General features: G+C 48.1%; 1 protein-coding gene across 1 annotated transcript in view; it reads right to left on the reverse strand.

Annotated features, from left to right (window-relative positions):
* Positions 1-4,631, reverse strand: part of LOC311046516 (uncharacterized protein) — a 16,939-nt gene extending 12,308 nt beyond the window's left edge. The window contains exon 1 of the mRNA XM_084058865.1: positions 4,380-4,631. Coding sequence (XP_083914991.1) covers positions 4,380-4,608 — 229 coding nt within the window. The 5' untranslated portion in view covers positions 4,609-4,631. The remainder of the gene's footprint in view (positions 1-4,379) is intronic.
* Positions 4,632-11,337: the final 6,706 nt, after the last annotated feature.

The raw sequence follows: 11,337 nt of genomic DNA on the forward strand, positions 1-11,337 counted from the left end.
ACTCAATATTTTGAGATGGGGGTCGACGGCCAAATACATATGGTTTCGGGGGTTTTGAGAACCACTGATATTATAGAAACAAAAGTTTTCTCAAAAAACTGTTAGGATTTAGAAGACATTTGTAGAATCCCACAGAAGCAAAGATTTGAGTTACAAATGTTTGCTTTAAAATATATATATTCAAAGATTTGCACAAATGTTCATGATTTTTTCAAAAAACAGGGATGGAAAGCTTTATCACTGTAGTTTTAATTCAAACATGTGATCTGTTTATTTTGTCTGATATTTTTGACATAATTCCATCTATCCATAAAGCTTTTGAATCATGTCTGAGTCTTACTAGACTAGAAGTGCAACTATCTAATGTTAAATCTGACTTTGTTGTTTTTTTTGCAACAAAATCACAACAAAATGTTATTGTACTGTATCTCAGGGTTCCTCAAAGTGGGTGCCATGACACCCTAGGGTGCCGTGACATAAGTCGAGGGGTGCAGCAGAATACTTTATTTGGAATGTATCATTATCACTTCAGTTTAACCACTTAGTAATACAGGCCTGAGTTGCACTGTACTTGTTGTGTTCTACACCAAATGTCTTTGCCAAAAATAGCAGATCTACAAGCTCACAACCTTGTAGATCTGCTATTTTTGGGCAAATATTCTCCCAAGAATAGCTGGGGTTCAAGTGGTTAAACGTCAAGAATAACGTTTTTTTCAATCTGTCCTGTAATGGAAAGTGTTCCTCTTGACAAACTGTATCTTAGGGGGAACAATACATATTTACGTACCATAATATGAATATACGGTAACAATGTCATTCAGGTATACTGGATGAAAAAGTTAATTGCAGGGGGGGGGGGGGGGATCAGAAAACACATGAGAGGACATGAAGTAGAATAGATGTGATACTCACCACTGAATCCTGTTCCCATTCATGTTCATAATTCATGAAAAGACAAAACACATTCATGATTAGAAAAGTGATACTTCACATACAGAAATATGACTCATCATTTACACATTGATAAAAGTGGCATACAATCACATCATTTAAATGAATCTGCTGACTCAATTGAGCTCATTGATAGATTATCTACTATTATCTGCTTCTATTCAGTCCATATCATTAATGTTTAACCAGTCTTGTGGACAGCATTTTGTCATAATTTGTAATGTGTACAACAAGCCTTTCACCTCCATAAAACTCAGGAATCAGGTTCATCCTCCATAATAATCACCTGATTCATTAATTTCATCTTACTCAGTATTTATAGCTGGTATTAACATGTGATGTGTATGTGTATCGCAGGTTTTCTATTGTTGCCGCTTGTTTTCCATCGTTGTATTGTTTATTGGATCTTGTTTAGTCGATACATTTATTTGTTTTAGCTCCTGCTCATTTGATTTTGCTATTTTGTCTCATCTGTTTAAGAAAGTAGGTAGTTGATATATTGCACTTTTACTTTAGCGCTAGGTATACTCTTGGTTGCTTGTTTTTGCAGAAAATGCACTTAAGACTTCTGGTGATCAGTAGTTTCGTTCCCTACCTATGTTGAATGCACTTATTGTAAGTCGCTTTGGATAAAAGCGTCTGCTAAATGACTGTAATGTAATGTAATATGTGTATACGTTAAGGGAGAGAAAGTGTAATGTAATCTCATCTGTCACACCATCTGAAGCTACTCGTGCACGCACACGCACACAGACACAGACAAACACAAATCATTGTAGGCCAGTGGTTCCCAAACCTTTCAGCTCGAGACCCACAGAGTAATCTGATATCTCTGGACCCAAACCAGTGAATAGCTGATCTATACAAGCTCACAACGTGTCATGATGCAACACATTTTGATCTATTTTCACTACGTCTTAAAAGTTTTTAGTCTTTTATTTGTCTTTTTACTATGGGAGTTTTGTTGACAAGCTCAGATTACTTTTCAGCCTAATTATTCAGAAAACCCCAGACCACAGAAAATCCACTGAATGTTCAAAGTTCAGATTTTTTGGGTGTAATTGAGGTCATAAAACCCCCCAAAAAACATAACAAATTAAAAAAGTGAAAATGAATGTCATAGAGCCTTTAAGATGCTTTTATTGTGTTCTGGCTTTTAATATTTGTTTTAGTTTATCCCTGACACACATACACACACAAACACATATACTAATCCATGAAAGGATCTATTCTGTCCCTATCGGTTTACAACTCGGACGGCGCTGATTCGACTAGCAGAGCTTGAGGCTGAGGAGGCGCGCCCTCACGGCTCCAGGCGTGAGTGGCCGCGCCGACCGTCGCGCCTCCGTCATGGACAATAACTATTATCACGTGTGCGTGTGAACGCGTGTTCAGCGTTCCCCTAGCGTAGCTTCCTGGTTGCTATGTGGGGGGAACAACAAAAAACAAGTCTGCATCGCATCAAAGTCCCCCCTCGCGGCGCCGTCTCCTCCTCCTCCTCCTCATCACGCCGCCTTGCATCAAAGCCCCGCCTCGCGGTGCCGCGTCCTCCTTCTCCTCCTCCTCCTCCTCGCGAGCCTCGCGTAAAAAATCCTGTCTCGAAAAGCCCCGCCTCGCCCCGAAGCGGGGCTGTTCTCAAGGTCAATACTTATACTTCTATTCTTTTTATTATTCAATAAAACCATGACCAGCTCATCATCAGTGGTGGAAAGTAACTAAGTACATTTACTCAAGTACTGTAGGCTACTTAACTACAATTTTGAATTACTTTTACTTTACTGGAGTATTTCCAATTTTCAGTACCTATATAAAATAGCAGATCTACAAGCTCACAATGCATTGCGATGCATTGTGAGCTTGTACATCTGCTATTTTCAAAAGATTTGTTTTTAAACTTGTGAAATGGGACACTCTGCATAAGGAGTACTTTCTACTTTTGGTACTTGAAGTACATTTTCCTGATTTCGGACTTTTACTTGTAAAAGAGTATTTCTACATTGTGGTATTGATACTTTTACTTAAGTACTTTTTCCACCACTGCCAATCGAAAACAGAGATGTAAAATGACTTTCTGTGGGCTTCTTTCCTTCTGCTATTTTGTACAAATGGAACCAAATGGACCCATAAGGGTCCATTTGGTTCCTAATCAATCATTTAGCTGGGGACCCCCTGGAACCCCCTCAAGGACCCCTGGGGGTCCCTGGGACCCACTTTGAGAACCACTGTTGTGGGCCATTCTGAGATGAATGTATTTGCTGTCATCTAGACCAGTTGTTCTCAAACTTTGTCATGTCAAGGACCCCCATCTGAAAATGTGTTTAAACATTAAAAGATACATTTAAATCTTCCAAATATTTAAAAAAATGTTCCAAAATAGCAGATGTACAAGCTTGCAACGGTGAGCTTGTAGATCTGCTATTTTTTCAATAGCCAACGTATAAATGGATAAAGTGGTTAAAATGATTGTGATGCTGTTTTAAACACATTTTACTGGGGACCCCCTGGAACCCCCCAAGGACCCCTGGGGGTCCCCCAACCCATTTTTTGTAGAACCACTGATCTAGACCAGTGTTTCCCAAACAGTGGGCCTGGACCCATCTTTGGGTCACGGACCAATGCTTATGCGTCACGAGTAAACCTCTTTTCTTTTTGTTTCCTACCATTCTTTACCATTATTATTTGAAAAGATTTTCAAAAATAAAATAATTGAGAAATTAAATACATTTCAAAGTTTTTTCAAAATAATGTCATAATGAAAAGTTCTAAGAACACGTTTGAAAATAGCTGATCTATAAGCTCACAACGCGCAGCATTGGGATGCATTGTGAGCTTATCGGCTATTTTCACAGAGCGAGCAAATTTCTCTTCAAGCAATGCATCACATTGTAGATCGACTATTTACGCTACCTTTGTGTTACACTGTCATACAGCTAAGTATAAAATAGGACATTGATTTATGCCAAGGACCCCTAAATTGATACATTTGGCCGCGGACCCCCATCTGAAAGTGTTTTGTGCCAGGGCCCCCCAGAAGCAAATATTTGAATTAAAATTTTCATTTAAAAATATATATATGTTCAAAGATTTGCACACCTTTTCAAGATTTTTCAAAAATAGCAGATCTGCAGGCTCATAGCGCGGCACTCGGTGCCGCGCTATGAGCTTGGAGATCTGCTATTTTTCAATAGCCAAAGGTAAGTGGTTAAAATGATTGTGACGCTATGTTAACTCATTGTGCTGGGGACCCCCTGGTACCCCCCAAGGACCACTGGTGGTCCCCGGACCACTGGTTGAGAGCCACTGCTGTAAACAATTCTAGAAATTATATGAAAGCACAATGTTATTAATACATGCAGAGAGAAACATGATCACATCATTGTACATGTCAAGGTTAATAATAATGCACTGTGACAGTACAGTACACTTACCTTTGCCTAATGCCACAGCAGCCTCCACCTCCTGTTCTCCATGTTTGACCTGACAGACGTAAAAGTTATCATCTGCCAATCTGTGGTCTTTCAGTGTCAGAGACACGTTGCCTTTCTTCAGCTCCTGGACGTCCAGGGACAGTCTGCCCTCATAGCCAGTCCCCTCTATCACCTGACCATTCTTATACACGTAAATGCACTTTGTCCTCTTAATCCACCTGATTGTCATGGAAACCGCATTGGTCCCAGGAGGGAGGTGACAGGGGAGGGTGACATTTTCACCTATCTTACCCTCAGCCCTGCCTGTAGTGGTCAGTTTAAAGTCACCTGTTGGAGTAAATAAAGTAAAACTATTAGTGTTCATTTAAACATATTTACTATTAACCACTTAAGCCCTATATGTGGATGGCATACATTGTTGTACTGCATCAGACACACACACGCACGCACGCACGCGCGCGCGCGCGCACACACACACACACACACACACACACACACACACACACACACACACACACACACACACACACACACACACACACACACACACACACACACACACACACACACACACACACACACACAGTATGACTATACTTATGAGGACATTGGCATGTTTAGTATAGTACTTTTAGAAATAGGATTTTATGAATGCCATTTGTACATGTATTTATTTAAATTTTAACCCCAAGCCTTATGCGGAAAATAGCAGATCTACAAGCTCACAACGCATCACTCCAAGAGAGAGAGAGAGAGAGTTAGAGTTTAGCTCAGGTTATTTGTGCTGCAGCTGAAAAGGAAGGTAAAGAAGTGTAAAGAGAACTGGACAATGATAGTGATGGGTGGGGGTCCTCTGCGTAAATGACACAGAGGGCTAGGAATGGTCCACACGTGTTCTTTTCATTACAATACCCAGTAATGATCAGACTTGTTTCATATTATACTTTACAGCATCATTCTTTAGGCTACATCACATCAACTGAAAAAATGGGCCAATCAAATACCCTGAAATGTGAAAATAACTCTTCCATACCTCTGTGTGTGTGTGTGTGTGTGTGTGTGTGTGTGTGTGTGTGTGTGTGTGTGTGTGTGTGTGTGTGTGTGTGTGTGTGTGTGTGTGTGTGTGTGTGTGTGTGTGTGTGTGTGTGTGTGTGTGTGTGTGGGCCTTTATTCCAAAAAAAGTTACAGTGTCCATAATATACATCCAAACAATAAAATCATGTCCTCTGGGCACAGGTTACTCTGACCAGCCCTACTTACAGACTGGCATAGAAAGCAGCCTTTTATACTCCCCACCCTCAGGTGCTACCAACTACAGGGCTGCTCTATCATAATAATTTCCCATAAAACCCCCCCGCATACCAAACCCAGCAATATACCTACTATGAAAACCACAATATGACATCACTTAACTGATCTAAATTAACTACCATCCCCAAACCCCACAACAACCCACAAACATAACGAAGGTTACGAAAGTAACCACGGTTATGTGACCCTATTGGATCACTCCAATGTGGGTATCACTCCGCAGCGGAGGGATACATTCGAGGTAAGGATTAACTGATTCACTACCGTGTGCACCTGTGCGTGCGTGGGGGTGTGGCCTCCCCTATATAGGCACACCACACCCACACGCGCCTGCTTGAAGAACATTTCGAGGCGCCTCAAGCACCACGACAGGATTGGAGTGATCCAATAGGGTCACATAACCGTGGTTACCTTCGTAACCTTCGTTATGTTTCCCGTCATTGGATCACTACAATGTGGGTATAGAATTACCCGATTCACCTGGTGGTTGAGGTAGGAACAGTCAGGCCAACATGAAGGCTGAAAGCATAGAACCTACCCCGAACTGGCCGCCTCGTCTGTGAGGTCAGGAGGAGCTGCCCAGAACTGCCGACACCACTGCATTAGGTGTCGCCACGTTTATATTATAAAATCTGGCAAAGGTGGCAGATGAGGCCCAACTGGCTGCGGCACACACCTCAGAGAGTGGAACCCCCCGCAGGAGGGCTCTAGATGAGGCCATTCCCCTGGTGGAATGAGCCACCACACCAACTGGCCCAGGCCTACCAGCCAGACCATATGCCAACTGGATTGTGTCCACAATCCAATGGGACAGCCTCTGCTTAGACAGACTTGACCCCAGGACCCGCTCTGCATAGCACACAAAGAGCTGGTCTGTCCTGCGCAGCGACTGTGTGCGACTCACATATGCTTGCAGAGCCCTTACAGGGCAAAGCACACTGGGAGCAGACCCATGCCCCTCCCCGTCTGCAGATGGGGAGAAAGCAGATAGAGACCAGGGACTGTTGACGTACCCCTCAGACAGGACCTTCGGCAAGAAGGAAGGATTTGGTCGAAGAACCACACTCCTCCGGTCAGGCCCCATCTGGAAGCACTCGGGGCTTACTGAAAGAGCATGCAACTCACCAACCCTCTTGGTGGAAGTGATTGCTAGTAGAAAGGCCACCTTCAAAGAAAGGTGCTTCAACGAAGCAGCCTCGAGGGGTTCGAATGGAGGTCTAGTAAGGGCTGACAAAACGATGTCCAGATCCCAGCGTACAGCCTTCTTAGCTCTGGCTGGACGCAGACGTCTGGCCCCTTTCATGAACCTAGAGACCAAAGGGTGTCTCCCCACCGAACCCTCTGGAAGCTGGACATGACCAGCAGAGATGGCTGCCAAGTACACCCTCACAGTGGAGGCAGACAATCCCTTATCCAGACAAGACTGCAAGAACTGCAATATGGCCTGCACATTGCAGGATTCTGGGTCCAGGCTGCGCGCTGCACACCAAGAACTAAAGATTCGCCAGCGCAAGTGACATGCTGCATTAGTAGAGGGAGCCCTGGCTCCCTGCAAAGTAGCTATCACCCCCTCTTGGAGGCCTAGCTCTGACCACTGGCGCCGCTCAGGGGCCAGGCCCACAGATTGAGCCGCCGTGGTTCGGGGTGCCACAGGGTCCCCCCGGCCTGCGAGAGCAGGTCGGGCCTCAGGGGCAACTGCCATGGAGTCCCTGCAAGGAGAGACGACAGGAGACTGAACCACGGGCGCCTCGGCCAAAACGAGGCAATTACTATCAACCTGTGACCTGCTTGCTTGGTCCTGTCCAGCACTGCAGGGATCAAGGGAATTGGAGGAAAAGCATATAGCGGTTCCTCTGGCCAGTCGTGGGCCAGAGCATCCAGTCCCAGGGGTCCCGGAGGCCCCGTCACTGAGAACCAGAGGGGGCACTGAGTGCTCTCTGAGGCGGCAAAGAGGTCCACTTGGGCCTGGCCAAACCTCATCCACAGCTGCTGCACCACCTGAGGGTGCAGGCGCCAGTCCCCCTCTTGCGGCCCTGCCCTCGAGAGCATGTCCGCTGCTGTGTTGTGAGCCCCAGGAATGAACGCTGCATGTAGAGAAGCTAGATGCGCATGAGCCCACAAGAGCAACCTCTCTGCCACTCTGTGCAGACGGGGAGATCTCACCCCCCCCTGGTGGTTGATGTAGGCCACCACTGAGGCATTGTCTGTCCTCACCAACACATGTCTGTCCCTTAGGGACGGGAGGAAACTCTGAAGAGCCAGGTGCACTGCCCTGAGCTCTAAGACATTGATATGTCTGTCCAGCCACGGGGCCTTCCACTGGCCACTCGCTGACCTACCATTGTGCACTGCTCCCCAACCTGCCAGGGATGCGTCCGTGCACACTAGCTCCTTGCGACACACCCTGTGCAGCTCCACTCCTTGACATAGAAAGGAGCGTGAGTGCCACCTCGACAGCGCCCTCAGGCACTGTGCTGGCACCACAAGGCGACGATGTCTGTGTCGTTTCGGGTGAAATCTGTGGGAGTTGAACCACAGTTGTAGAGGCCTAAGATGGAGCAGGCCTAGAGGAACCAGCAGTGAGGCCGCTGTTAGCAAGCCTAACAGACGTTGGCACTCCCACACTGTCACCTTCTGACCCCGCTGAAAGCGGCTCAGGAATGAGAGGATCGTCTCTACCCTTACCTGCGGTAGAGACGCCCTCATTGTCTGTGCATCCAAAGACATCCCTATGAATGTCACAGCCTGGGATGGAGTCAAGTGACTTTTCTCGTGGTTCAACACCAACCCCAACTGCTGTATGTGGAGCACAACCTTGTGTGTGGCTAAATTCGCTTCCTCCTCGGAGTGAGCTTTAACCGCTTTAGCTAGCGATTCAGCCTTCGCAGATCGAGAATAGGGCTAAGCCCCCAGCCCTTCTTGGGAATGACAAAATAGGTTGAGTAAAACCCACCTAGCCATTCTAGCGGCCGTAGTATCCTGATGGCGTCCTTGTCCAGCAGCACGGATATCTCCTTCCGCAGCACTTCCCTCTTCAGGGGGTCGGCCACTGTCGTAGGATGGATACCCGTGAATGGAGGCGGCCGGCCTCGGAATTGGAGTCTGTACCCCTGGAGCATGGTAGAAAGAACCCATGGGGACTCCACCCGCTCCTCCCAGATTGCCCCTTTGGGCCTGGGAGAAGCGGCCGAGGCCGGTAACACCGTCAGGTTGACTGCTGTGGCCCGCCCCCCCTAGGAGTGGGGCGTCTGGGCCTTCCAGTCTCGTTGCGTCCCCGACGACGGTCCTCCTCTCTGCGCCTGTCGACTCGCCTCTGAGCCGGGTTAGGTGGCGCAGCCTGGGGCTGCCGAGTAGGCAAGGACTCTGCCGTCCTCCTGGATGGTGGAGGGCCACCTCGGTCCGGTCGGCCTGGCCTGAAAGGAGGGGCCCGGACCCGAGGTGGAGGCATGAAATGTTTCAGGGTCTCCCGATCCTTCCGGACCCTGTCCGTCTGCCGCAAGATATCATCGACCCCGGGCCCAAAGGTAACACCGGGGGTCAGGGGGAGGTCAGCAAACGTGCTCTGCATAGAGGAAGGCAACTTGGTCTGTGCCAGCCAAAGGTGGCGCCTAGCAGTCACGATCTGGCCCAAGGCTTTCCCATTAGCCCGGGCCATGTCTCTCTGGATCTGGCCGATCAGGTCAGAGACCAGTTTCACCTCTTGAGTGAGAGGTCCTCCATCCCCCTTGCCCTGAGGCAGCAAGCTCTGCAGGTAGGCATGGAGGAGCATCACTGCATTAGACAGGCGTCCCACCGCTGTCAGTGAACCATAGACTGTCTTGAGGTCATCGTCAAACGTCCTGGGAAGACCAGGCTTAAGACGGGGGGTTTTGCCAATGATGTCTTTATCTGGCAGGACCATGGCTGCAATCATGGAGTCCATGGTTGGGTACTCTCGGAGGCCAAGGGATTCAGGCTCTGCCATGAAAGCCCATGGCCCCGAATCAGAGGTAAAGTGGAAGCGGCCTCTTTTTTCAGCCCAGCCTTCCATCATGGCCTCCTTGAAGGCACTGGATATGGGCACCACTGGCGGGCTGCCCGGAGGATCCTCCTGGGCAATGTCCAGGGTAACTCTGATCCTCTCTACAAGGTCCTGGACCCCTTCCTGCATGACAGGGGCCACATCAGGACGGTCACTGCCCCCCTCAGAGGGCCCCGCTGACTGCTCGGACCTGCGGTTAACAGTGCCGGCGTCATCTCCCAGCCAAAGGCCCTCGCTGGCCTCCACTGAGAGAATGTCATCTCCCTGGTCAGCGTCCACCCGCTGATGCCAGGCCTGCTCTCCATGCCCGCCTGCACTGCGGGCAGGACTACTGTGATGACGGCTCACCACACCAGAGGGAGGCAGAGATCTGCGGTCCTCGGCTGGAGCCAAGGCCTCAGCCACCCAGGCCCGCATGGCCCCCAGTCGGGCCACTCTCAGGCGCTCAGAGAAGACTGCGCAGTACAGGCAGCCATTAGGGCGCCTCACCGCCTCCTCTGCATGGGCCAGCCCCAGGCAGTGCATGCAAGATGCATGCGCATCCCCAGGTGGGATGTCCTCTCTGCACCTGATACAAAGGGCTGACATCCTGTAGTGGACCCGTGCACCTGGCACGGCGTGGCAGGGTCACCTATCCCTATGCACTGCACCCGGTAAGGGAATTACCAGGGGAGAGGCCCAATGACAATGGCCGCCCCGTAAGGGTCTTACACCTGGGTCACACTTGTAACTGAAAACAATACAATTATTTCTTAAACAGTAATAAAAGTAGTCAGCAAACAACAGACTGACCAGGTGTCCAGGTTATGGAGATGCCTGTCAGCTAAGGGAGAATAACAGTCAGCACCAGGTTATGGTAAACTGACTGAAAACACAACTTAACTTGAAATATAAAGCACACACTGACCAGGCTTCCAGGTTATGGAGATGCCTGTCAGCTAAGGGAGAATAACAGTCAGCACCAGGTTATGGGGAAAACTGACTGAAAAACAAGCACAAAAATACCTCAGAACAGCTAGCAAAGCTAGTACAAGCTGAGGCTTGGTTAGTGCAGCCAGCTGCTAACCAGCGCTAACAGCGCTACAAACATTTAGCAACCAGCATAAATGGTACACACGGCACAATAATCAAGAGTTCTCGTGAGGAGGGCTACAAAGTTAGCAGCTCCAGGCTAAACCTAGCCACTGAGAATACTTGGATGTGAAAATTAGCTATAGTAGAGGTTACATACCTTCTCTGCTCACTTACCGACCTTGAACCTGAACGTTCCGCCGAGAAATGAAAAAGCAGGCGCGCGTGGGTGTGGTGTGCCTATATAGGGGAGGCCACACCCCCACGCACGCACAGGTGCGCACGGTAGTGAATCAGTTAATCCTTACCTTGAATGTATCCCTCCGCTGCGGAGTGATACCCACATTGGAGTGATCCAATGAGGGGAAACATAACTCTATAACATTTTCCCCACCCCTGGCACAATCCAATCTGATGGAACCCTCCCGGAACTATAAAAGCAGCTGTTGTTCCCCCGGGGACTCTTTTAATCCTGTACCCTGGGAGTAGGAGACAGGAAAGGACAGGTAAGTTGTGAGAAACATAGCAATAACATTTATATTCTTAGAGCCCATA

This window comes from Gymnoscopelus microlampas (assembly GCF_963454915.1).
Source record: "Gymnoscopelus microlampas genome assembly, chromosome: 6".
Lineage (NCBI taxonomy): Eukaryota > Metazoa > Chordata > Actinopteri > Myctophiformes > Myctophidae > Gymnoscopelus > Gymnoscopelus microlampas.